Source organism: Hyla sarda, chromosome 9 (genome assembly GCF_029499605.1).
Source record: "Hyla sarda isolate aHylSar1 chromosome 9, aHylSar1.hap1, whole genome shotgun sequence".
Classification (NCBI taxonomy): Eukaryota; Metazoa; Chordata; class Amphibia; order Anura; family Hylidae; genus Hyla; species Hyla sarda.
The window spans coordinates 30,723,762-30,750,977 of record NC_079197.1 but is presented as its reverse complement, the minus strand read 5'-3'; the positions used below and the strand labels follow the sequence as shown (position 1 = coordinate 30,750,977).

General features: G+C 44.9%; 2 protein-coding genes across 5 annotated transcripts in view; one reads left to right on the top strand and one right to left on the bottom strand.

Annotated features, from left to right (window-relative positions):
• The window catches only part of PPP6C (protein phosphatase 6 catalytic subunit), a 22,311-nt gene extending 11,257 nt beyond the window's left edge, over nucleotides 1-11,054 (bottom strand). The window contains exons 1-4 of the mRNA XM_056538498.1: nucleotides 10,897-11,054; nucleotides 1,917-2,012; nucleotides 1,074-1,139; nucleotides 154-295 (exon numbers count right to left, since the gene is read on the bottom strand). Of these exons, the coding sequence (XP_056394473.1) occupies nucleotides 154-295; nucleotides 1,074-1,139; nucleotides 1,917-2,012; nucleotides 10,897-10,971 (379 nt within the window). The 5' untranslated portion in view covers nucleotides 10,972-11,054. The remainder of the gene's footprint in view (nucleotides 1-153; nucleotides 296-1,073; nucleotides 1,140-1,916; nucleotides 2,013-10,896) is intronic.
• Nucleotides 11,047-27,216, top strand: RABEPK (Rab9 effector protein with kelch motifs). Of its 4 annotated transcripts, none has more exons than XM_056538497.1 (8): nucleotides 11,047-11,126; nucleotides 16,989-17,057; nucleotides 20,907-21,058; nucleotides 23,371-23,523; nucleotides 25,014-25,175; nucleotides 25,267-25,416; nucleotides 25,548-25,697; nucleotides 26,867-27,216. In XM_056538497.1, the coding sequence occupies exons 2-8, from the start codon at nucleotides 17,005-17,007 to the stop codon at nucleotides 27,079-27,081; spliced, it is 1,035 nt and encodes a 344-aa protein (XP_056394472.1). In that variant the 5' UTR covers nucleotides 11,047-11,126; nucleotides 16,989-17,004; the 3' UTR covers nucleotides 27,082-27,216. The 4 variants fall into 4 exon arrangements, with proteins under 4 accessions (XP_056394472.1, XP_056394471.1, XP_056394468.1 ...); XM_056538496.1 differs by lacking the exon at nucleotides 11,047-11,126 and adding an exon at nucleotides 11,154-11,340; XM_056538493.1 differs by lacking the exon at nucleotides 11,047-11,126 and adding an exon at nucleotides 11,359-11,559.

The window sequence follows — 27,216 nt, the reverse complement described above, 5'->3', positions numbered from 1 at the left end:
TGACTAAGGCTTTCAATTTAGGTCACTAGACTGTCACCCATATTTTTCTCATGTACTGCAACTTTTGGGTCTGATAATTTTAGGTTCATCATTACATTTGAGTCAGTAATGATCTGTAATGAGGAATATAGATGGTGGGTAAAAACAACTTACCATAGAATCCGTATACTTGCGTAATCTGTCTACTTTCGTGGTTACCCCTCAGGAGTGTAATGCGGTCGGGCCACTTGGCTTTCAGAGCAAGAAGGTAGGTGAACGTTTCCAGGCTGTAATACCCTCTGTCTACAAAGTCTCCCTGAAAATGTACCAGTATTTAGTTTTGAAGCACATGACTACTAAGTTGGATGAACAAATGCAAATATTGACCTAAACAAAAAAAAGTGGATACAAGAGGGAGAGAGGAAGTATCAGTTTCTCACATCTATGATCAACTAGTTCCTTTGGCCAAGCTGCATAAAAATGACACGACAAGATGATCCGAGGGGCTGCGAAGTTGGTAAATTTGTTACAGTATATTCAAATATTAAAGTGTTACTGTGATTTATAAACAACTTTTGACATGTTGCCCTGGCAAAAGTTGTGATCGCACTGGGTCTTCCTCCTGTGACCTGATGCGACCAGGAGTTATAAACTGGGGAAGTGAGCAGCAGTGAGCTCCACTCTCCGGCCAGCAAATCCAACATTCTATGCATAGACCCATGCAAAGAAAAGGTCAGGATTGACAAACAGTCATAAAAGAGAGAGAAAGACGTGCTGCTGCCTACGTCCCTGACTTATAACTCCCAATCGCAGTGAGTTTCACAGTAAGATAGCAGCATCAAAACTTCAGATTGGGCACTGCTTTTTTTTCCTTCCAGTTTTAAGTAAATAAATTATTATAATGTTCAGACAAATACAAACTAAGGGTAGGGTCACATGTGCAGTCTTTTGCTGGCCATTGACTTCGAGGGGTAAGAAAATATGAAGCACAAAGATGCGGCACGTGTGACCCTACCCTTAATGTGTATTCTATCATCTCTGCTAGTCAGTATTAAATTGGCCCACTATAGCGCCTTTAGGCCACGATAACTTACCATAAATATGTAATTTGTGTCAGGGACTTGTCCTCCAGTTCTGAAAAGTTCACACAGATCATAGAACTGGAAACAGAAAATTATACATAATTTACCAACACAATACAAGGGGGGAAAAAATCCCACAAAACATGTATTACAGGGATAAGTATTTGACTGCGGTGGGTCCAACCACTGTGTCCCCCCATGACTTTGAGAACAGAAGTCCCAAGCCTCCTGTCCGAATGGAGTGGAGGGGGTGCCCATGTGTTATCACAAACGTATCCTCCTCTCCTCACTGGGGATAAGTTGTTGGTACGTTGATTCCGCTACCTGTAATGCTTCATGCTGCTTGTGCTACAGGGGAATGTAACATGCAGGCGCGACTGCTGGTCACTGGGGTGGAATAAAGTGCACAAGCCAAATGTAGCCAGCACTATAAAATTGTACACAACAATACTGTAAAGAATCTGTTTGGTGAAAAAAAACTATTTTAGGTTCTCTCTCTGATGTTCTGTAGGCTGTAGTGCATCATTTGAGGGTTTAGAATTACATTGACCACACATGATCTTTCTCACTAGTTCCCTCTTTATAAGAAGTGGTTTCAGGGAGTGAGATCAATAGATACTTGACGGTCATTCCTCATACTAAATATTGTTAATGTTCCCCTGATCCAGACATCCTACAGTTTAATGGTCTTCACCACCATTTATAACAAATTTTGGTCTCAAATACTTTTAGTGATTAGAACCTCTGCTTCACTATCTTATTTTCCTCAGAATGTAGAGCTTTGGGTACAGCACAATAAAGTGTAATAACCTCCATTTCTTCTTGGATACATACAACATAAAAGTATTCAATTACCTGTCCGTGTATATCTCCGCACACTGTAACTGGAGTAGATACGGGCTGAACATTTGACTCTTCCAGAAGCAGATCACAGACATAATCACATAAACGCTGCAGGAAGAAAAAGGTGGTGGTTAAGGATCTTCATCTGTTCGAGTAGGAACACAATATACTGTACACAGAAATAAGCCACATACGGGTTTTTGTGACCTACACTAGAGATCCTTTCATACTGATCCTGAGTAGCAGACTGTATTATACTCATAGCTGCATTTACTACTCTGTAGCTTCAGGAGCAGAAATCAACCAGAATTCCTAGTGAACTATACTGAAAGGGTTCTATAAAACCAGACACTGTATAAAAGTCTGAACAAGAAATAAATTGCCCCTGCATTACAGGCACTCAGATGAACTTGCCACTTAAAGGGGTACTCTGCCCATAGACATCTTACCCCCTATCCAAAGGATAGGGGGATGTCTGATCGCAGGGGTCCCACCGCTGCTGATTCCCGAGATCTTGGCTGTGGCCCCCCAGACATCCAGTGCACAGAACGAACTTCACTCTGTGCCGGATGACTGGCGATGCGGGCGAAGGGTCGAGACGTCACGGCCATGCCCCCTCAAAGCAAGTCTATGGGAGGGGCGTGACAGTTGTCATGCCCCCTCCCATAGACTTGCATTGAGGGGGCGTGACCATGAGGTCATGAGCCTCCGTGCGCACAAAATGTTGCATGCGTGCTTAAGCACTTTTTTGTGCGACATTTGTGGGTAAGCATTGAGCAGCTAACAGCCTTACCTAGGGATCGACCGATTATCAGTTTGGCCGATATTATCATCCGATAATCACGATTTTGGGCATTATCGGTATCGGCAATTACCTTGCCGATAATGCACCGCACGCACCCCCCCCCCCCAAACGAGACTGCCCCCCCAAGCCGCGTCGCACCCCCCACTGCACCAGCCCCATTGCCTCCCCCATCCCCGGTTTTATAATTAACTGTTCCCGGGGACCACGCTACTTCTGACTCCTGCTGCGTCCTGAGTGACGCTGTGCGCAATGACGAGTGAAGTGACGTGCGCGACGTGACGTCACTGTCAGTGCGCACAGTGACAGCTCAGGAGGACGCCACCAGAGCCAGATGTAGAGTGGACCCCGGGAACATGTAATTTTAAAACAGGGGATGGGGGGAGGCAATGGGGCCGGGGCGGTGCGGTGGGGGGCGGTCGCGGTGATAGGACTCCGGACCCCCGGACAGGCAGGGGGAGAGAAGCGGGCGTCGATGGCCTATGGCACCGCAAAAGCCACTGCAGTGCATTGATTTAAAGCGCCCCCATAGTTAGCCTGACTGTCAGCTTAAAGGGGTACTCCACTGGCCAGCGTGGAACTAAATATGTTCCAAACGCTGCTTTCGCGCTGTGGGGGTTGGTCACACCCCCTCAATGCAAGTCTATGGGAGGGGGCGTGACGGCTGACACGCCCCCTCCCATAGACTTGCATTGAGGGGGCATGGCCGTGAAGGCACAAGGGGGTGTGGCCGATGGCCCCCCTCCTGCGCAAAAAACGCGTTCGGAACATTTAGTTCCATGCTGGCCAGTGGAGTACCACATTAATACTTATGCTGAAACATTTAGGTCAGTGTCCTGTCTATGACACAGTGTCAGGTTCTTCTTTATAAAACAAAAAATAAAACTGATTTGCCACATATCTATTGAATTGTTATGTTTATCTTCAAAGCTTACGGCATATCTGTCTGGTAAATGTGGGGTGCACCTTGGGGACCAGCATCTATAATGACAAAGAGTCCCCTGACACCCCCCCTGGGGAAGTGTCTGCTGACTACCACATTTATGTAGGACTGATCAGGAGGAGGCCAGAATTACAGAAAAAGCCGAGCCTGTAACTCCTGAAGAAGTGTATGGAGGCTACAGAAACACCACAGGGAGCTTGGCTGTTATACTCCCAGTCATCTCTCTCTTCAGTCTCTACCAGCAGACACCTCACCAGGGGACAAAGGTCAGGGGAGGGCTTAATATTTATCTTAAACCTAGTATCCAGCAAATAAGTTAGGAGCCAGGATTTTATTTTCTTTTATCTATTTTTTTTTGAAAGCCCAGCACAATTTTTATTTTTCACGGGAAGCTGTATTTTGATATTGGTACCTTTGAATAAATTTTTTATCAATTTTTTACTGGGATAACTTTTGTATTTACACAATTGTGTACCACCAATCAGTGCTCCCCGATGCCTGTCACCAACAGGTGTCAGCTGCAGATAGAAGCCGGTACCTGCTAGATGACGCTGGCCAACTCCCAGGCTCGTGTCAACCTCCTGCACCAGACTCTTGGCAAATGAGAGAAAGAGCTAAGCCAAGTATCAAGGGAAGGCCCACTACCACGAAGATGGCTACCTGACCGAGACACTCTCCCAGCAACACGGAGTGCGGACGCAGCTTCTGATCAGCGCCACATGTCTGAACACTTCCCCCTGTTGACATGCAGTGTGTCTGCTGAAGCGGTGTGGTACACAAACTGCGGCAATAAAGTAGGTAGCATCTGGCATAATCTGAGGCTGCTGTGTACAGGAATGACAAAAACCTAGATGCTGGAACTAAATTCTGAGTTGCCATTGCCTGGGATTTGTCAAGCCCTGGGTTAGGGACTCCAGTTAAAAGGTGTGCCTCCAACAGAAACTCCTGCAGTCAAACGCCATTTCAGGCCTTCATATTCTAAGGCTGGGTTCACATCACGTTTTTCCCCATACGGGAGCACATACGGCTGGGGAGAGCTAAAAACTTGCGCTCCCGTATCCTGCTGTATGCGGTCCCCTATGTAATTAATTTCAACGAGCCGACCAGAGTGAACCGGTCGGCTCATTTTACCCCGTATGCGGTTTTCTACCGTACCTAAAACCGTAGTCAACCATGGTTTTAGGTCCGGTAGAAAACAGCATACGGGGAAAAATGAGCTGCAACTAATGCAACAGCTGTAGGCACCCTGATTGAAAACCACAGGTCTTTTGAATGGATGCAGCTCATTTATGTTTCAATGGGTGGGGTGGCTGATGTGTGGGAGGGAGGAAAATTTTATTGTGGGATTTGTAGGCAAAGAAGAAAACTCAATAAGGAAATACCAGTTCACAAAAAGCTAGCCACAGTGTTATGGTAATCTCACAACATAGCCATTTAGCCCTAAGAAAAGTGCAGATCCTTCCTAAGCATGTCCATTACTGTCTGCCAGGTACGTACAAAAATCACCTTATGGGGGATAACTCCTTAAACTTTGCTTATATATATACACACACACAGGTGATACAGAGAGTGAAAGCACATGGCCTAAAACCTGACCATGGAATGTAAACTAGATGAGAAAACTCTTAGGGTATGTTCACACCGAGTAATAAGCGCAGAATTCCACTGTGTGAACTAGTAATATCAGTGTGAATGGGTCTTCCGCTGACCTGTTGACACTGGAATATCATTGGTGGACAATTCTGCCGCTGAAATTGATCCGGGCAGAGAAAGAACATGGTCATTCTTTGCACAGAAGTCCACGAGCACTGTATACCTGTCAATGGTGACGGCGCAGTGCCACGCGGTCCTACTGTCGAAGTATTTCGTATGCGGCCACCAGAACGAATCTCTGCTCGCGGAATTCTCGGAAATTCCGTTTCCATTGCTCAATGTGAACAGCTGGGTTCACACAATGTAAAATTTTCAACGGGTAATTAAGTTTTTCACGGAAAACATGGCCGCATTTTCCAAAATAATCCTGCTAATGTATGCAACTATCTATACCACCTACAAGGGGATACTACCTTCTATTAAAGGCAAACCAACAGCAGTCACCTGCACTAACTTTAATTAATAGGTAGATAGTGCAGGTGACCCGGTTTCTACCGCTGCTCACCATGTGATCAGCGCAATCGCTCCGGAGACATCGCCTCGCCGTCAATGCAAATCCCCTCTTCTGTCCAATGGAGAAGAGAGAAATCTTTGCTCCTACTCCAGCAGCCGCCTCCATTGAACACAACAAGGACCCACATATCATACGGTAAGCAGAGCCAGAAACTGGGTCACCTTGGCGTCATATTCCCTTTAAAATAAAAAAGTACTCGTAATTGGTATCGGCGAGTACTAGAATTAAAAGTATGGGTATTCGTATTCTGTCTTAAAAAAATTGGTATCGGGACATCCCTACAGATAATAAATATAGTTGTGGGCATGAGGCCTCACCCTGATTTAACATTTGCAGCCTATACTGTCAACGTGTCTAAGAGCACAAACAGCACAATGACATTCTACAGCCTAAAACCACAACATAACGCCGAAAAGACACACACTAAATATTGAATATACAACTGAGCTCTTGGCTGTAATATCTGTGCCAGAGATAACACCAAGTAATGGCGGAGACGCCTCTTGATGACGTAGCAAAATTAAAGGGTAGCTCCCACCATCCTATTTTTTTTTTCTGTCCCTGCCTATTGCCAATCTATCCCTAACCCCCTCCCTGCTTTTAATTTTTATTTTTACTATATTAAAAATGCCTTTTGTCTGCCTGGCAGTGTGCTCACTACCAGGCAGACTTCCCCAGCAGGCACCACGTCACTGATGCCTGCTGGGGACAACACTTCCGCCCTTAGTTCATCTACACAGGGTGCCTCCAGCTGTTTCACCACTACAACTCCCAGCTTGCCCTGAGATCTATTGGCTGTCAGGGCATGATGGGAGTTGTAGTATTGAAACAGCTGGAGGCACCCTGTGTAGAGAAACTATAAGTTAGTTACATGCGTCGCTAGCCTGTCCCCTCCGTCTCCCTCCCCCCGTGCCATACCCCGTTCCCTCCATACCTTCGTCTCCCTCCCCCCGGGCCATACCCCGTTCCCTGATTGACAGGCAGGGAGCGAGCGCAGGCTGAATGAAAAAGGACCGATGCCCGGCCACATCGGTCCTTTTTTCAGGCGTGACGTCACGCCAGGCTGCAGCCGGCCACTAGGAGGGAGACCCATAGTGGCCGGTTTTCAAATGTAAATGAAAGCATTTTAATTTAAAAAAAATAATAATAAAAGTATATTAGAGATATGTTGTAGTACGTAAGTACTACAACATATCAAAAAATAAAGTTGGTGACAGTGCCCATTTAAGCAATGCTGTTTTACCAGTGGGAAGCAGAAATACATTGAGACGTCAGAAGCACAGGGGCTGGTGAATGGGTTATATGCTCTGCAGCTTTGATCTAGAGCAGTGTTCCCCAAGCAGGGTGCCTCCAGCTGTTACAAAACTACAACTCCCAGCATGCCCGGACAGCCTCTGGCTGTCCGGGCATGCTGGGAGTTGTAGTTTTGCAACAGCTGGAGGCACCCTGCTTGGGGAACATTGATCTTGAGTTAACACCATGAACCAGCCTTATGTTTTCTTTCTCGCACATATTTAAGACAATACATGGGAATCGCTATTTATGTGACACAAATCAGGGACTACCCTCTGAATTGCTGCCATGTATTACAGGCATATTGCACCTGAAGCTGTGTACATAAGTCGCATGACAGCTGAAATAGAATATTTCACATGGATTGTTATGTGTGATCAACTACCGCAAGGCAGGGTTTCTCGTGATCATGACTTAAGGACATCCATAGAGAAGACTTCTCAGGGCACATGACCCCTTAGGGTGAGGTTAAAGGAGTACTCCGATGCACCAAAAAAACATACCACAATGTAGCCCATTAACTTACCTTTTCAACGACCCCCTCAATCATCTTAAATGGCTTAGCCGTTCTCTTATGGCCGCCCAAAGTTTCTGCTAAAAACTACATCTCCCAGCATGCCTGCTCCCGACATCCGGCCAGCTCCAGCCTAAAGGGAGGATTGCGCATGCGCAGAACGTAAGCGCTGATTGGAAGGCAGCGCAGAGATAGGCGTTTGCAGAGCTGAGCCTATGGCAGCTCAGCTCTGCAAATATATGAATATATTACTGAGATGGGAGTGGCCAACTCGGGACTGGGAGGCCGGCAGAGCCCGCAGTGACTCATGGGAGCGATGAGTCACCGGGCTAAGATGGCGGCGGTGCCTAAGAAGCAGCGGTCGAGCGTCACGGATTGAAGAAAAAGGAGCCAGCTTCCGGTCGGAGAAGAAATGCGGGAGAAGACCAGGAAGAGCGCCATATGGATAAGGTAAGTAATTTACAATGTTATATAACTTTGTTTTAGGCTTAGTTTGCCCTTAAAAAAAACGAGCATCGGAGTACTCCTTTAAGAAGATGATGTTGGCAGCAGATTCTATAAGTCCTGTAAGTCACAAGGTACGGCTCCAGGTATCGGAGTTGCTTTTCCATCATATCCCACAAAGACTCAATTAAACTAAGATCAGGAGAAATTGGAGGCCAAGTCACCACCATGATCTTTGTCATGTTTCTTAAAGGAATACTCCGGCGCTAAGACATCTTTGGATAGGGGATAAGATGCCTGATTGCGGGGGTCCTGCCACTGGGGACCCCTGTGATCTTGCACACAGCACCCCGTTACAATCAGTCCCCGGAGCGTGTTCGCTCCGGGTCTGAGAACAGGCGATCACGGGGCCGGAGCGTTGTGATGTCACAGCCCCGCCCCCGTGTGGCAACACGCTCCGCCCCCTCCACCGATCCTTTGTATAGGGGATAAGATATCTTAGCGCCAGAGTACCCCTTTAACAGTTTTTGCATAGGTCACTTGAAGCCAGGACCCAAAGCTTTCCAAAGCATCACATTGCCTCCACTGGCTTGTCTCTTTATAGTTTATCCTGATGCCATCTCTTCCCCAGGTGACGCACATGCATCCAACAAGCCGCGTGATGCAAAAGAAAACGGGAGATTTATCAAAACCTCTTGGTTGCTATGGGTGCCCACAGCAACCAATCAGATTGCTTCTTTCATTTTTCAGAGGCCTTTTCAAAAAGAGAAACAATCCTATTGGTTGCTATGGGCAACTGCAACACTTTTCCTCTACACAGGTTTTGATAAATCTTCCCAATGTGATTCTTCACCTTCTTCATGGTCCAGTTCTGACTATCACATGACTATTGGAGGCTCTTCCAGTGGTGGACAGAGATAAGCACGTGCGCTCAGACTCAACTATGGCGACATAGGGTTATAACCAGCAAGCTGTGGTGCCCTGTGTATTCTGACACCTCCCTATTATAGCTAAGGGTGCGTTCACACTGAGGAATAGGAGAGGAATCCATGCGTAAAAATTCTGTGGCACAATTTCCAGGCTTTTTCGCATGAAATTTGTGTGAAATTTATGGGTTACTCCGATCCCCAGCGTTCAGGAACTTAATGTTCACACTGAGTTACTGAACACTGTGTGCGGGCTTCCATGTTCACGCCCACCCCCCTGTGACGTCACGTCTCACCCCCTTTAATGCAAGTCTATGGGAAGGGGGCGCGACGGCCGTCATGCCCCCCCCCCATAGACTTGCATTGAGGGGGTGGGACGTGACCACATGACAGGGCATGACATCACGAGGGGGCGGGCGTGAACACGGAAGCCCGCACACAGCGTTAAGGAACTCAATGTTCCGGACGCTGGGGAGCGGAGTAACCCTTTAACACGGAATTCTGTGCAGATTTTTCATGCGGAATATAGGAGAAAACTTTATTTTTTTTCCCTGGACTACAACCACCAATTGGAATTTCCCTTTTTATTAAATTTTTTTCTCATGTGGAATTTCCACGCAAATTCCAAGTGGAAACTACTTCAAGCGGATTTTTTATTTTTTTTTAACCATTGACTTCTGCTCGCGTATTCTGCAAGAAGAATGAACATGTTCTTTCTTCTAGCAGAACGGAATTCCGCCAGCGGAATTTACGCAATGTGAACATTTCAGAGTAAAATATATTGAAGTCAATGGCAAAACTGATAATTATTTCTATGCGGAGAATTCCAGGACTTATTCAAGTAAATTCCGTTTGAATTACTCAGTGTGAACGCACCTTTACAGTGACTTCTTCAGCAATCTTGTGCTATAGTAGCTTTTCAGTGGGATCACACGAGGTGGGGTAGCCATTGCTTTCCATGCACATTAAAGGGGTACTCCGGTGCTTAGACATCTTATCCCCTATCCAAAGGATAGGGGATAAGATGCCTGATTGCGGAAGTCCCGCCGCTGGGGACCCCTGGGATCTTACACGTGGCACCCCGTTTGTAAATCAGTCCCCGGAGCGTGTTCGCTCCGGGTCTGATTACCGGCGACCACACGGCCGGCGGCGTGTGACATCACGCCTCCGCCACTCAATGCAAGCCTACGGGAGGGGGCGTGATAGCTGGCACGGGGTGCCGCGTGCAAGATCCCAAGGGTCCCCAGCGGCCGGACTCCCACGATCAGGCATCTTATCCCCTATCCTTTGGATAGGGATAAGATGTCTAAGCACCGGAGTACCCCTTTAATATCAGTCCCTCATGTCTATACTCTTTCCCATTTTCTTGCTTCCAGCACATCAACATGAAGAACTGATTGGTCTCTTGCTACCCAATACAGTGTTTCCCAACTGGTGTGCCTCCAGCTGTTGCACAACTACAACTCCCAGCATGCCCCAACAGCCGCAGGCTGTTGGGGCATGCTGGGAGTTGTAGTTTTGCAACAGCTGGGGGAGACACTGGTTGGGGAGTACTGTTGTTAGGCAGTGTTGATGGGAAATATTGTTGATGGGGTGGTCAGTCCAACTAAAACTTATTTGGCACAGGGCCTATAAAACCTGTGAATTCTTATAATTATGTATTAGATTATATAAATATCATTATCATGACATGCATAGACTATCGAGATAGAACTGTAATGTCAGGTAGGCTCTGCCAGGAGCAATGGTCACTTCCCATACATGTAGATGATGTGTGGGTGTGTATACAGTGAGGATCCACTAACCCCACTCACTGACATAGGGAAAACACGGGACAGGTCACCCATGAACTTTGACCCCTACAGAACCGCACTCCGCCATGTCCGGACTACACACAGCTCACCTTCAGATCGTTCTCCGGTAAATACTTGCACTGCCGGGCGATTTCCACGTACTTATCCAGGTCCAGGGGCGCCATTTTGCTATGAGGTTGGTTACTGTTAGGGCGGGAGGCACCGGGAGAACGTCACTTCCGGCCCGCAACACCTTCCTCACTTCCTGGAGACTAATGAAGACGGAAGTGGGAACTTTTTTTTCTTTTTCTTTCAACAAACTTTAGTGAAATAGCGACTGGTAAACAACTCTTAGAATGTCGATTTAAAAAAAAAAAAAAAAAAATAACTTAGTTGGGGGTATGGGTACACGTGAGGATGGGGTGTATAGAAATGAGTGGGGTTCTTTACAGTTAGGTGGGTTTTGGAGGTGGGGGCTTGTCTGTGAGGGGACGCGGTTGCCATGGGGATGGCGGCCTAGTTGCGCTAGTGAAGCGCCTCCTGAAACGAAGCAGGTAGGTGATGTGGGCATGGGTGGTCGTATACAGGGATATGTATGTGGGAAAGAAACGATTTCTGCATAAGAATGGTAGTGAGCTCCAACGTGTGGCCCTGTTGCAGAACTACAAGTACTCTCAGCATGAAACTGTCAGGGAATGCTGGGAGTTGTGGTTCTGCAACAGCGGCTGTCAGGGAATGGTAGGAGTTGTGGTTTTGCAACAGCTGGAGATCAGGTTAGGAAGCACAGGGTATGTGTATGAGTGACCATAAAGCACACAAAATGTTGCAAATTGTTTCAGGGCTCATTCACACCATGATTTGTGCCCCTAGACACGGATCGTTGGAAAACAGTCAAAATGACATGCCGATTTATTCATGCTCCGAAAAGCACAAAGTCTATTCATTTCAGTGGCCTGAGTGTAGACAGCTAGGGGGGAATTTATCATTGTATATAGAGCTTTTTTTTTTTTTTGTCTATTTTTTTACGCAAAAATTTGCGCAAGAGTTTTTTTGCATCTTTATTTTGCACAAAATCTGATAGAATTCTTCATAGCCATGTCTACGGTTAAGTTTACCATTGAGCACTTTCTACTGTAGAATTGAATTTATTAACTGCGTTTTTTTAGGTTTTTTTACCGCAAAAAAAATGCGCAAATGCATTTTTCTTGCACAAATATACACCACCTCGGAGGACACATACCAAAGTGTTCTAAAGCATCTGAGAATTATATTAACTATTTTGGGACAGTTAGGACTACTACTCTCATCATGGATAGACTCTGTCCATGATGGGAGTTGTAGTCCAGGGGCTGAGGTGCAGATCCCACCGGGTCATTCTCCAGAGACCCGCTGTGATCCGCATTTATTAACTGTAAAAGCCGATGGCACACGCGACTACACTGCGCTCTCCGCCGGCTCTTGTATACTGTATCACGCTTCATAATCCCCGCCCAGGAGACAGGAGCTCTGATTGGTGAAAAGCCGCATGTTCCACCGGCTTTTATAGTTAATAAATGCGGATTGCAGCAGGTCTCTGGATAATGACCCGGTGCGATCTGCACCTCAGCCCCTGGACTATAACTCTCATCATGGGCAGAGTCTGTCCCATGATAGGAGTAGTTGTAGTACCGCAGAGCTGAGGGATGGCACTTGCACATCCCCCGGCTGCGGGACTTTTAGGACTACTACTCCCATCATGGACAGACTCCGTCCATGATGGGAGTTATAGTCCAGGGGCTGAGGTGCAGATCACAACAGGTCATTCTCCAGAGTTTACAAGCCAGTGGAACATGTGGCTACACTCCGCTGCCTGCTGTCTCCATGCTCCAAAGCTATTCACCAATCAGAGCTCCTGTCTCCCGGAGGCGGCGATTATGAATTATGAGAGATGTATACAGGAGCCTGGAGCCGGCGGGCAGCGAAGTGTAGCCGCATGTTCCACCAGCTTTTACAGTTAATAAATGCGGATCAGAGCGGGTCTCTGGAGAATGACCTGCTGTGATCTGCACCTTAGCACCTGGACTATAACGCCCATCATGGACGGAGTCTGTCCATGATGGGAATAGTAGTCCTAAAAGTGCTGCAGCGGGGGATGTGCAAGTGCCACCCCTCAGCGCTGCGGTATTACAACTACTCCCATCATGGGACAGACTCGGTCCCATGATGGGAGTTGTAGTCCAGGGGCTGAGGGGCAGATCGCACCGGGTCATTCTCCAGAGACCCGCATTTATTAACTGTAAAAGCCGGCGGAACATGTGGCTACTTCACTGGCCACCGGCTCCTGTATACATCTCTCATAATTCATAATCCCCGCCGCCGGGAGACAGGAGCTCTGATTGGTGAATAGCTATTCACCAATCAGAGCTCCCGTCTCCCGGGCGGGGATTATGGAATGGGATACAGTATACAGGAGCTGGCAGCAGCGCAGTGGAGCCGCATGTGCAGCCGGACTTTTACAATTAATAAGTGCAGATCGCATCGGGTCTCTGGAGAATGACCTGGTGCGATCTGTCCCTCAGCCTGTGGACTATAACTCCCATCATGGACCGAGTCTGTCCATGATGGGAGTAGTAGTCCTAAAAGTCACGCAGCCGGGGTGTGTGCAAGTGCCATCCCTCAGCACTGCGGTACAACAACTACTCCCATCATGGGACAGACTCTGGGAGTAGTAGTCCAAGGGCAGAGGGACAGATCGAGCTACACAGTCCAGGCCTGACTCTGTTCTCATTATGCGTTTTGCATAATGGAAACAGAGCCTTTCTGGCAGTGTGTTCCCAAACATGTAGACTCCAGCTGTTGCTTAACTACAGCCCCCATGATGGGAGTTGTAGTTTAGCAACAATTGGAGTCTCCATGTTTATGAACAAGCTGCATTATGTGCGCTATCCACAGGGGAGAGTGCAAAAAATGTACTAACCCATATTTCTTGTTTTTTCTTTTCTACCCATTTCAGATACCTGAATGCAGAGGACTACGTCAGATTCGGTGGACTGCGACGATGACCAGCATTTTTTTTTATTACAATAAAATGGTTAACGTTTTCAATGTGTTGTGTTTTTTATAATTGAATTTTCGGGCTTAGTAGTGGAAGCCATCTTATAGACGAAATCCATTACTATGCCAGGGCTTAGCGTTAGCCCCAAAATCAGCTAACGCTAACCTCTGATTATTACCCCAGTACCCACCGGCACAGGGGTGCCGAGAAGAGCCGGTACAAACAGGCCCGGAGCGTCAAAAATGGCGCTCCTGGGCCTAGGTGGTAACAGGCTGGCCAGAGGGCCAGTAACAGTGGTCCTTGCCCACCCTGGTAATGTCAGGCTGTTGCTGCTTGGTTGGTATCTGGCTGATACTGAAAATAGGGGGAACCCTATGCGTTTTTTTATTATTTTTTTATTATTATTTTAAATAAATAAAAAAACGTGTGTGGTTCCCCCATTTTTTCCTTATCAGCCAGATACCAACCAAGCAGCAACAGCCTGATGTTACCAGGGTGGACGAGGACCATTGTTACTGGCCCTCCCCAGCCTAAATAATGCCAACCTGTTACTACCTAGGCCTAGGAGCACCATTTTTGACGCTCCGGGCCTGTTGGTACCGGCTCTTCCCGGCACTCCTGTGGAGGTGGGTACCGGGGAGCAATAATTGAGGGTTAGTGCTAGCTAATTTTGGAGCTAACGCTAAGCCCCGGCTTGGTAATGGATTCTGTCTACAAGAGGGCTTCCACTACTAAGCCTGATAATTTAATGATGAAAAACCAACACATTGAAAAATAAATAAAAAAAAAAAAAACACTCCCCCACAGCCCTCGTTAACCCTTTTATTGACATTTAAAAAACCGCTGTTCATCATGGCAATCTGCCGCATTCACGTATCTAAAATGAGGAGAAGACAAAAACAATAAAAACTACAACCATTTCTGTGATTTTCAAAAGCTGGTGTGAAGTTTTTGATGTAAACTGGACTCTCACCCCTTAAATATCATGTAAAGCAGACAATATACGTGGACACGCCCACTTTTACAAAACTGCTGTGAACAATGTAAACCGCTTCACAAAGCTCTTTGAAAATGTGGTCAATACTTTTCGCGCCAAAATTCTTTGAGAATCTCCCCCTCTGTGTACCTTATAAAGATTTATGATTTTACTATTGTGCAGAGTTCTGTTCGGTGCACACTGCTGCTCCGGCACTTCTAGCTATGTGAGCAGTGTACCGCGGGGAAATGCCCCAGCTCTGTGAAGTGTGCGGTAGAGAAGGAGTGCACGGTAGAGCGAGTGGGGTGTTTCTATATTTGCACAAAATTTATCACAGGACGTGCACAACTTTAGTAAATCTTGAGCAAGAGTGTAAATTAGACGACAAGCAGTGTAAAGGGGTAGATCTGTGTCTACAATAGACACCTAATGATAAATCTCCCCCCTAGTGACTACTTTCGGGTCTTTTTCTGAGCGTATCCAAGTTTTGGTTCAGACTGAGAAGCTAGCGAGACAAACTAGCTGACCATACTTGGGCCATTGAATTGAATAGGGCCCATGCCTGTCCGAGTATGGATACAGCAGCATGTCATTTCTATAATGAGCATGGACTCACAAGTTGTGGTGTAAACTTGCCTTATACATAAGGAGTCATGGGTATTATCATATTCAGAATCTGTGTCAGATACCCTGCTCATCAGCTCCAGCGTGGCCTCTGTCACTCCCCGCTGGGTACCGCAGTTGTCACAGCAACCGTATTACACTCAGGAAGTTCCATGGATGAGTCCCATTATGAGAATAGGGCTTGTGCAGGGAACTTGTTGGACAGGTGTGAATGAGTCTGGAGATGCCATGGTTAATGTTAAACTGTGCGCAACATCATTCAGCATGACCTGTTTGGTGGGGAGGCATATCCTTGAAGGGTCATAAAACTTTCCCCCATGGTACCCTGACTGCTGTTAGGTGCTGGGTTGAATTTCTTAGAGCCATTGTCTGACCCTACGCTGGTGCAATAGGGCTGGGATTCCAATTGGGACATTGGCCAGCCTTGCTTGTTCACACTGTGTAGACAGCCAATGGCTGTCTGGAAATGCTGGGAGTTGTAGTTTTGCAACATCTGGAGGTCCACAGTTTGGATGCCACTGGTGTAGAATGTTATCACTGCACTTGGTCATCTAATCCAGGTGCTGGAGTTCTGGTTTGGGCCAGTTCACAATATGTTCAGTTTTGATGCATTTTCTTATTCAAAATGCTTAACTTGTACCTGTCGTCAACAAAAACGTTTTATATAATGTAAATAATACCATTATATGTATATTTGTAATAAACATTGGTTAAAAATTGTGGATATTTTTGCGTGAAAAAAGGCTGTCCCTGCAGCTATTGCCTGTGAGCAATCCAAAAACAGGAAGTGAGGGTAGGACAAGCAGGGATCTGTGCTGACTCCTGGCTTGTCAATCATCCTGATGTATAAGCCAGGGGCATGTCATAGAGCCTCAGTGCACACTGTCCTGCTTTTTCTTAGTGTACAGAGGCCTGCTTGTTCACCCTCACTTCCTGTATTTGGTCTCCTCATAGAGACGCACAGGCAATAGCTGCAGGGACAAAAATATACACGTTTTTTAAACCAATGTATATTTCAAATATACATATAATGGTATTATCTACTTTATATAAAAAGTTTTTGTAGACGACAGGTCCACTTTAAAAAAATAAAATAAAAAAATTACCATGAGATTAAAGTGATCAGTAAAAATCTCTCAATGGCATGTTCCACATATGTTCTCTTTTAAGGTTACGTTCACACGTACAGGATCTGCTACATATTTCTGCTGCATATTTTCTTCAGCTTATTTTGCTACCCATTGAAGTTCATTGGTAGCAAGATTAGCTGCACAAAAAATGCACCAAAAACATGTAGCAGATCCTGTACATGTGAACATACCCTTAAGGTATATTCACATGTACAGTATCCTGTTCATATTTGATGCGCAGGATGTAAAGCTGCAGATTTTATGCTGCAGAATTCAATGTAAACTAATGACTGAACACAGCTTCAAATCCTGTGCACCCTTATAGGAGATCATATTGCTGACCATTATTCTCCCTTCAGTCTATAACATTATACTTGGAAAATGTACTAAAAAGTCTGTTACATGCCATAATTAGTAATCATGTAACTTATGCTTTAGGTTTTGCTTTTCTACAATGGAACTTTTGGGTGTTTTAGAACCAGAAGATGTACCTAAAGAATCTATGTGGTGAGTATCTACCTCAGGTGTGCCTAAAGAGAATCTGTCACCAGGAGAAACCCCTTACTAACATAACAACTATACAGTGGTCCCTCAACATACGATAGTAATTCGTTCCAAACGACCCATCGTATGTCGAATCCATCGTATGTTGAGGGATCCGTGCAATGTAAAATATAAGAAGCTGTACTCACCTGTCCCCGTCGCTCCGGACCAGGTCCTTACCGCTCCCGATGCTGTCCCAGGGGCTCCCGATGCTGTCCCACTGCTCCGGTGTCTTCGTCGCGATCCTCCAGCTTCTTCCGCATCTTCTGCAGGGTCCGGGCCTCGCTTTCTGGTGACGTTATTACGCTGCTGTGCCTGTGCGGCGTGCGTAGTGACGTAATAACGACGCCGGAAGGAGAGGCCCGGACCCTGGAGAAGATGCGCAAGACACCGGAGGATCTTGAAGTGGACCCGGAGCAGCGGGAATAGGTAAGCGAACCTGCCAGGGATGCTTAAACTGCTATCCGACAGCAGCTTAAGCATTTTGCGCTGTCGGATAGCAGTTAATGCGATGTCCCCGACATATAAAAGCATCGTATGTCGATGCTGACATCGACATGCGATGGCCTCTGAGAGGCCATCGTATGTCGATTTTATCATATGTCGGGGCCATCGTAGGTCGGGGGGTTACTGTATACAGATGCAAAGTATCACCATCACTCTCTGTAATCCCACCATTGGTCAGCACACCAAGGCATCTAGGAGTCCTCTGAATTAAATCACTGAGCTTAGGTGTCCTATGTAAAATACCTCAGCTAAACCCTGGCTATCCTCTGTGAGTGACTGAAGCACAGTTGTTGCTGTCACTTGTAGAGCGGTGTGTAGGCCAGACCCAATGAATAATATATGAAAATCCATAAAGCAGGATAGACTAGTTCAGCAGAGGCACTGAGGGCAATGTCATGAGCTCATTGGGTCTGTGTAGGAGGTGGTAAGTGCGCCTACCTATCAACCACCATACCATGCAGCCAAGAACATATATAATATAAAATAATAATATTATATAATAATATAAAATAATAATAATATATATATAACACCATTTGTAGACAGATGGTGTTAAAGGAGTTCTTCGGTGGAAAACTATATATTTTTTTTTCAAATTAACTGGTGCTAGAAAGTTAAACAGATTTGTAAATTACGTCTATTAAAAAATCTTAATCCTTCCAGAACTTATCAGCAGCTGTATGCTCCACAGGAAGTTGAGTAGTTCTTTTCAGTCTGACCACAGTGCTCTCTGCTGACACCTCTGTCCGTGTCAGAAACTGTCCAGAGCAGGAACAAATTCCCATAACAAATCTCTCCTGCTTTGGACAGTTCCTGACACAGACAGAGGTGTCAGCAGAGAGCACTGTGGTCAGACTGGAAAGAACTATACAACTTCCTCTAAAGCATACAGCAGCTAATAAATCCTTGAAGGATTACAATTTTTTTAATAGAAGTAACTTACAAATCTGTATAACTTTCTAAGACCAGTTGATTTAACAAATTTTTTTCCACCAGAGTACCCCTTTAACTCTTATCCCCAGATCCAAGTAGTATGTATTCAGCCCATACCAACAGTGAAATAAATAAAAATGGCCAAAATCAATAGAAAAACCAATACAGATATGAAGAACAACATGGAGAGTTACTTAATCCGCTGTGAGGGAAATAGACATAAAAGTCTACTGACCCCCTTCCTAGATAGCTCCTCAGCAAGTCAACCGTACCAACCATGCAAATGATGCCTGAAGTCAGAGTAGGCTTTCATACACCTAATATCTATTTGATAACTAGAAATATTTATTAAAGGGGTACTCCGCTGCCTAGTGCTTATTTCACCAACTTTTTACCTCTTACTTGATGACTTCACATAACACCCCTGTACTGTATGCGCCTTATCCATTAGCGTTGTCGTTCCCTGAGTTGGCGTTCTGTCTGGCTCACGTTGTTGCTTATTTGCTGTTGTTCGGTCCGTGAAAACTACCATTCCCCTAATACTTTGCGGCCTGATTATGCGCTTAGGTGCCACCTATTTTTCCTTGTTTTTGTTCATGCCTATGCGCATGCCCCTTTTTTTTTTTCTTTCCGCCCATAGGCGTCCTAGCTTCCGCCCCTTGTTTCTTCTTTCCACGCCCATTATGTTCCATCGTTCGGTAGAGAAATGTGCGCCTGCGCATCCCTACGCTGCCAGCGTAGTGCTAACGTAGCATACATTAGTAGCCTAGCCATGTGCATGCACAGTTCTCCTTCCAGTTCAGGGCTTACGTTGCTAGCGTAGCCCTGTGCATGCCCAGTTGTCCTTACAGCTCAGGGCTACGCTACTAACGTAAGCCCTTATCTGTAAGGACTACTGCGCATGCGCAGGGCTACGCTACTGACGTAGCCTACGTTAGCACTATGCTGTCAGCGTAGTGCTGAGAACGCGATTCACAAAATGACCAGACATGCGCACTACGCGCCGAAGACGACTCTCAAAATATACATGACGCATGCGCCTGGCGCAAAGGACGATTGGACCAGGCTAGGACGCTCACACAAGGGGCGGCAAAGAAAGTGAAAAACGTCATTCCCACACGATTTCAAAGAATGAATATTCAAGAAGTGGGCCGGCTTGACTACGGACACGGGAGGAGGGAAATGCGGAAGTTAATGCCGACACTGCAGGGCGGGCTGACAACAACATGGCCGCAAATGTTGTCAGCAGTCACCAAGCACCAAAAAACTACACTACTTCCTGCACATAGGAACAGTAAGTATAACGGAAATAATATGCATTATTGACACAGCAAGCATATTAGAGAGTTAAACAACTTTACACAATGGGCAAATGTATTGATAAAGTCATGGCAGCAAAGTACCCCTTTAAAGTTAAATATGCTTAAGAGCTATACATATACAAAAAGAGGAGGGAAACATGTTACACCTTCGGACATAACTGAATGTAAAAAAAAATAACTGAATGTAAAAAAAAAATGTACAGTGATTAAATATAATACACTCACCAATGAAGGCTCCAGGTGTTTTCTCCAAATTTCCACCAGCCACTGGGGAATGTACATGGATACAGTGTTTTCTGTATCAGAAAGTGACAAAATTAAGTGGCCAGGCCATTATGAAGCATACAGACCTTGTTGTATAGGGTTAAATCTAAATGGAGCAGCAGGTTGGAAAGCACACCACTGCTCTATTTATTGCCTATGAAAGAGCTTTATGCGTCATTCAGTCGTCATTACAAGTCATACAATAAATTACAATAGCACAAAGCATGACAGTACAATATACAGAACAGGTTCCCTAAGCTATACACCGTACCACATGCTACACTAACACTCCGCTCCATCACTCGATATTGAAGAAACAAATTCGAAAAATAACAACATATTACAGTCTGTGATCGGGGAGGGGGATGGGATCAATGGGGGGTGGGCGGATCACAGGGGCAAACTACTGGGCAAACTATGAAGCCACGGGAATTAGCCAATCTATCTATTTCTGCTATGTCCAGCGGCTCCATAGACAATCAATAAGGCACCCCCATGATTTTACACCGTGGATAAGGGAGACATTAATTCAATTTGGAATACCCCTTTAATGCTTTAGTTTCCCTGTGGTCACCACGCTAGAAGGTAAATCGATGCGGTCCTTGCAGCGAGACACCCTGTGATGATTTGTTGTCGAGGAGCCTTCTAACAAACAGGAATTGTCTTATGTGGACAGCCAACCTAAGCAAATGTTAAGAAATGACAACAGATGTATGTAAACATAGCGTTCCCTAGAGGTGTATAAGTGCCATTACAAATCTATTCATTATTGGATATATGTCCACAGGTATGCCTTCGCTCCTGGCGGAGAATCTCCAAGTCCACGTGTTGGTCATACGTGTCTATATGTATCTGATGCGCAAGGAAAGGGAAAAGTGGTCATTGTTGGAGGGGCAGATCCTGGGAGTTGCTTCTCTGATGCACACATCATAAATCTAGGTAAAGTACATTTTTTTTTTTTTTTTAGGACCCTAAAACAGGGTGCAGTCGAATAAAAAAAATTTCTTGCACACACATATTATTATGTTTCCTATAGTCTGTTAACATAATGATAGCCCCATTTGAAATCTACTTTGCTGCATTATCAGTGGTTAGGATAAAGGCCTGACCATTGTTATCTAATGTCCTTATGGTAACACTTTAAATCAACTGGTGCCAGAAAGTTAAACAGATTTGTAAATTACTTCTATTAAAAAATCTTAATCCTTCCTGTACTTATTTGCTGCTGAATACTACAGTGGAAATTATTTTCTTTTTGAAACACTGAGCTGTCTGCTGACATCACGAGCACAGTGCTCTCTGCTGACATCTCTGTCCATTTTAGGAACTGTCCAGAGCAGCCTATGTTTGCTATGGGGGTTTCCTTTTACTCTTTTCAGTTCCTAAAATGGACAGAGATGTCAGCAGAGAGCACTGTGCTCATGATGTCAGCAGACAGCTCTGTGTTTCAAACGGAAGAGAATTTCCACTGTAGTATTCAGCAGCTAATAAGTACAGGAAGGATTAAGATTTTTTAATAGAAGTAATTTAGAAATCTGTTTAACTTTCTGGCACCAGTTGATTTAACAAAAAAAAATAAAAAAAGTTTTTCACCGGTGTACCCCTTTAACGACGCAGGACATAAATGTACGTCCTGGTGATGTGGTACTTAACGCACCAGGACGTACATTTACGTCCTGAGCATAACCACGGGCATCGGAGCGATGCCGGCATCATGCGTGGCAGGTCCCGGCTGTGGATCGCAGCCAGGGACCCGCCGGTAATGGCGAACACCCGCGATCCTGCAGATGTCCGCCATTAACCCCTCAGATGCCGTGATCAATACAGATCACGGCATCTGCAGCATTGCGATCACTTAACAGGATGATCGGATCCCCCGCAGCGCTGCCGCGGTGATCCGATCATCCTGCACAGCAGACGGAGGTCCCCTCACCTGCCTCCGCTGCCTTCCGGGAGTCTTCTGCTCTGATCTGCCTTTCCGCAGACCAGAGCAGAAGATGACTGTCCTATACATAGCACTGAACAGGATTAGCAATCGAATGGTTGCTATAAATAGTCCCCTATGGGGACTATAAGAGTGTAAAAATAAAAGTAAAAAAATAAAGTAAAAAAAAAAAAAGAAAAACCCCCTCCCCCAATAAAAACGTAAATTGTCCATTTTCCATATTTTACCCCCAAAAAGTGTAAAAAAAATTATTTTATATACATATTTGGTATCGCCGCATGCGTAAATATCCGTACTATTAAAATAAAATGTAAATTATCCCGTATGGTGAACGGCGTGAACGTAAAAAAAAAATCCAAAATAGCTGCTTTTTTATATTATATTATATTCAATAAAACAATGTAATAAAAGTTTTGTATAAGCAAATATGGTATTAATAAAAAGTACAGATCACAGCGCAAAAAATGAGCCCTCATACCGCCGCTTATACGGAAAAATGAAAAAGTTATAGGTCTCCAAAATAGGGGGATTTTAAACGTACTAATTTGGTTTAAAAGTTTGCGATTTTTTTTAAGCGCAACAGTAATAGAAAAGTGTATAATCATGGGTATCATTTTAATCGTATTGACCCAAAGAATAAAGAACACACATCATTTTTACCATAAATTGTACGGCGTGAAAACAGAACCTTCCAAAATTAGCAAAATTGCGTTTTTAATTTCCCCACACAAATAGTATTTTTTTGATTGCGCCATACATTTTATGGTAAAGTGAGTGATGGCATTACAACGGACAACTGGTCGCGTAAAAAACAAGCCCTCATACTAGTCTATGGATGAAAATATAAAAGAGTTATGATTTTTTGAAGGGGAGGAGGAAAAAACGAAAGCGTAAAAATAAAATGGTCCAAATGGGCTGAGTCCTTAAGGGGTTAAAGCAGATCTGCAGCCATAGACACTTATCCCCATCTGCAGAATAGGGTATAAATGTCTGATCGCGGGGGTCCGAACACTGGGATCCCCTGCGATCTCCTGTATGGGGCCCTGGCTCTGCCGCGGCTCTCCCATGCAGGATGCGTGTCGGCCGCGGCCAACACACCCCCTCCATGTATCTCTATAGGAGAGGAAGAGATGCAGCGTTCATGCAGCCTTGCCCCTCCCATAGAGCTGTATGGAGGGGGCGTATCGTCGACCTCAGTGAGATTGGCCACACGCGCATTAGCTGCGCAGACCCGCGGTAATGCCGGAGATCGCAGGGGGTCTGCTGCATAATTTGGTCGTTACTTACCTTTTTTTTTCACCTGTAGACACTTATGAGTGGAATAACCCTGACTGGAAGGATCTGTTAGCACGCTATGAGCATGCATGCTTTACATCTAGCAGTGATCCTACTAGAATATGGGTGTTTGGTGGAGCTGAGCAGGCAGAGAACAGAAACAGTATTCAAGTAATAAACCCAGGTATGTATTCTTGTATATGTTGTATATCTATGTATGTTGGAACAGGACAAAAAATTATTTTGGAATTACAGTTCTAGGTAAATTTTTTTCAGGCCTCCATCTTACTATACCTGCAGAATATGTCCTAATCTTTATTTCAGTTCAGCCCTGAAACAAGTCACTCAGGATGCATTTGGTTGGTGTAGTGCAAGTTGGGTTATGATCCTTTTAACAGTCAAACCATGAAGCTTTTATTAGGTAAAGATAGCAAGTCGAATTAACAATATATCCAAGAAGGATGGCAAAATCGCGGGCCAACATGGAAAACATAACAACAATCGGTGTTCATACCATACAGTAAGACATGAAAGAAATGACAAGCTTAGATATCTGATTACCTAGTGTCAGTTGAAATAGTATTATAACTGGTCATCCAGGGTGGGTGCAAAAACATGTTATCTCAATATAATGAGAAACAGTGGGTCATGCTAGGACAATGCGCTGATGAGAGCCACGGTTCCCATACCTCCTCGAAATGTTCCACTGAGTCCTCCCTAATGGGGTTATGATCCTTTTAATTGATTAAAATACCATGGAGCATTTGACTAAAATAAGCCGCTGCTGCGGGTGTCTGAGAGTCCATATTTACAGAAAGATTGGTAATATCTTATATGTGGTCAGCTTTTGCCCATACACCTTATACTAAAGTCAGCCGAATCCACTACCGGGTTCAGCCAAGACTTTAAGATATTTTATGGTGTCCTCCGACTCAGACAGAGGAACTTATTGGAGAGGAGGGTTAGGAGTTTTAGATTTTTGCCTCCTGACTCTTGTTTGTTGGGATAAGCCGGCTCCATATCTGTTTGTCTGTGGTTTACACCTCCCCTCCTCATAGAAAACACTTGTGCTGAATGTTCATGTATATGGGTAGGTCGGGAGATATACGCCACAAGATATTATTTTTTTAATATATCGGGAAACGGAAGGCAGGAGGGGGATAAATTGTATAGGGCCAAAGATAAAAATAAGAAGAAGGGCAGAAATGGATAGAAGAAGAGGAGAAACATGACCCCTCCCCCTCCAGTATTAGCTTCCGCCTGCCTTCTCGCTTTTTTCTTCTCCTCCCTTTCGTTCCCTTCTCTTCTTTACTTTTCTCTTCCCTTCTCTTCTCTTGAAGGTCAGGTCAAATGATACACCCACCTCATGTATTCATCCAGTTTTTCTCTTGCTAGCATGGAGATATGAGATAATTCATGTATATTCGCTGCTCCATAAAAGCTTATATTATCCTACACAAAGGAGTACAAATGTCTAAAGCCGTTTAAAGCATGGAGCAGGAATATAGTAGCACTCAAAACCTCTGATGAGACATGAAATTGGTTTAAGACTACCCTAAACTCCCAGTACATGATCATAGAGCTATAGAACAGTTGAGCAACCAACACTTATTATAAGCATAAAGGCATAATACATGACATATGTTTCAGTGAATTATCTCCTCCGCTATGCAGAAAATTGCTCTTGGAAGAAGCTGACCGTAGAAGGATCTTGCCCTTCCCCACGGACATTTCATACATCTTCTTCTGCCATTGGGGACAAATTCTTTGTTTTCGGAGGTGGAGAGAAAGGTGCTGAACCTGTTGCAGACAACAAGCTCCATGTGTTTGATACAAGTAAGTTGTATTATTCCTTTAAGGGTTTTAAATGTGAACTTTACATGCATGTTGGTCATATACTTTATTGCACATTGTGTTCTTCTCATAGCCAGCCTGACATGGACACAGCCAGTGACATCTGGTGATCCTCCTAAGCCCCGTCATGGACATATAATTACCGCTGTAGGAACTAAGCTATTCATTCATGGTGGGATGGCAGGCAGCTCATTTTTTACTGATATGTTCTACATTGACACAGGTAACATAGACTATATATTGCTAATATATGGCATATAGAATAGCTGTAATGCTACTTGGATTTCTATTAGATTTTGTTATAAAAGTTACTATGATATGTAGTTGTGTAAATGAAATGTATTTATTCTTTAGATACTATGAAGTGGGTGCAGGTGAAGACGAAGGGAGATTTGCCCCCTGCTTGTGCGGCTCATTCTGCAGTTTCTTGGAAGAAATTTATTTATATATTTGGTGGGGTAACTGAAACTGGGCCTCTAAGCACGATGTACAGATTTGATACAGGTATGCCACTTGTAATGCAACTTAAAGTAGGGGTCCCTATTGGAGATAAATTAAAACTTATATTTAAGGGAACCAGCCAGCTCTAGATCATGCTCTGATCACGGGGGTCCAATCGCTGGGACTCCCTGCGATTTCCCGTACTAGGCCCCGGCAGCCCTCGGGAAGGGGGTATGTCAACCACCGGCAATCTCCGGCTCTGCCATAGCGCTGTATTGAGGAGGCGTGTAGGCTGCCGCTTCGTGCAGTGGTCGACACACGCTTTCTGGCCAGCGAGCCAGGGCCCCATAGGGGAGATCGCAGGGGGGCCCAGCGGTCGGACCCCTGTGATCTGAAACCTATCCCTTATCCTTAGGATTAGGGATACATTTTTCTGGACAGAACTACTCCTTTAACTGTTAAAGAGACCGTGCTGAGCTGCAGGATGCATGCCTCCTCCCTCCCTGTCTTAGACAATTGATATACAGGGCTGGTCTTCCAGAACGTAAATCAGTAAAGGCACAGAGGAAGGAAAAGTGCAGCATGTGGCTCACACAGCCTCTTCGACACTTGAACTCTGAGTATGATCTAGAGCTGACAGATTGCCTTTAAAGTTTTATTTTCCAGGGAATGAAAAAATTGTAGGAATATTCCAGATAATATTGCTGCACTGTGTTATATCTAATGCAGTGTCTTAAAGAGCTGATCCACAGCAAAAACATTTCTTATTCTCTATGGAATGCTAAACTCATATGGGGAATGTTAAGCTCATAGGGGGAATGTATGGAATGGTATGCTTGACTTCTGCTTTTAAAAAAACTTGAAGGGTTATTCCACCCTTAGACATCTTATCCCCTATCAAAAGGATAGGGGATAAGATGTCTGATCGTGGTGGTCCTGCTGCTGGGACCCCCCACGATCTCTGTGCAGCAGCCATCAGGCCCCCTCCCATATACATGAATGGAGGGGGTGTGGTGTGCTGTCACAAGAGGGCGTGGCATGATTTCACATTTCCGAGACTGGAGCAGCACAGAGATCATGGGGGGGTCCCAGCGGCTGGACCCCCACGATCAGAGATCTTATCCCCTATCTTTTGAAAAGGGGATAAGATGTCTAAGGGCAGAGTACCCCTTTAAAGTTAAAAGTTTGAATAGTTATAGCTTTAACTTTTTTTTTTTTTTTTATATATATAGAGGAACAGATTTGGGCAAAGATGAAGTTTGACTCTCCTAGTCCCCTGCCACGGTTAGATCATTCTATGTGTGTTGTTCCTTGGAAAATAAGGACTGACACTTCTGCTGAGGACCATGACTTAGGGGAGGCTATTCCAATCTGCCTTATTTTTGGTGGTATGGATACTTCCGGTGAGCTGTTCAATGACTGCTATGTAACTGCACTACAAGAGTAAGCGTGTAAGAAATGTAAGATCAGGTTTTCACATCAAATCAGCATTTAGGTTCCAATTTTCTCTACAAATCATGGACGATCTAATAAGGATTTGCAGTGCATGTATGAAATGCAGTAAGTGTACAATAAAGATTGT

Coding starts and splice junctions, on each gene's coding strand:
- RABEPK (XM_056538493.1), top strand. CDS start 11,378: ATGTATGTGGGAAAGAAACGATTTCTGCATAAGAATGGTAGTGAGCTC. Junction 11,560..16,988: donor TTGCAACAGCTGGAGATCAG/GTTAGGAAGCAC, acceptor CTTATGCTTTAG/GTTTTGCTTTTCTACAATGG. Junction 17,058..20,906: donor GTACCTAAAGAATCTATGTG/GTGAGTATCTAC, acceptor ATATGTCCACAG/GTATGCCTTCGCTCCTGGCG.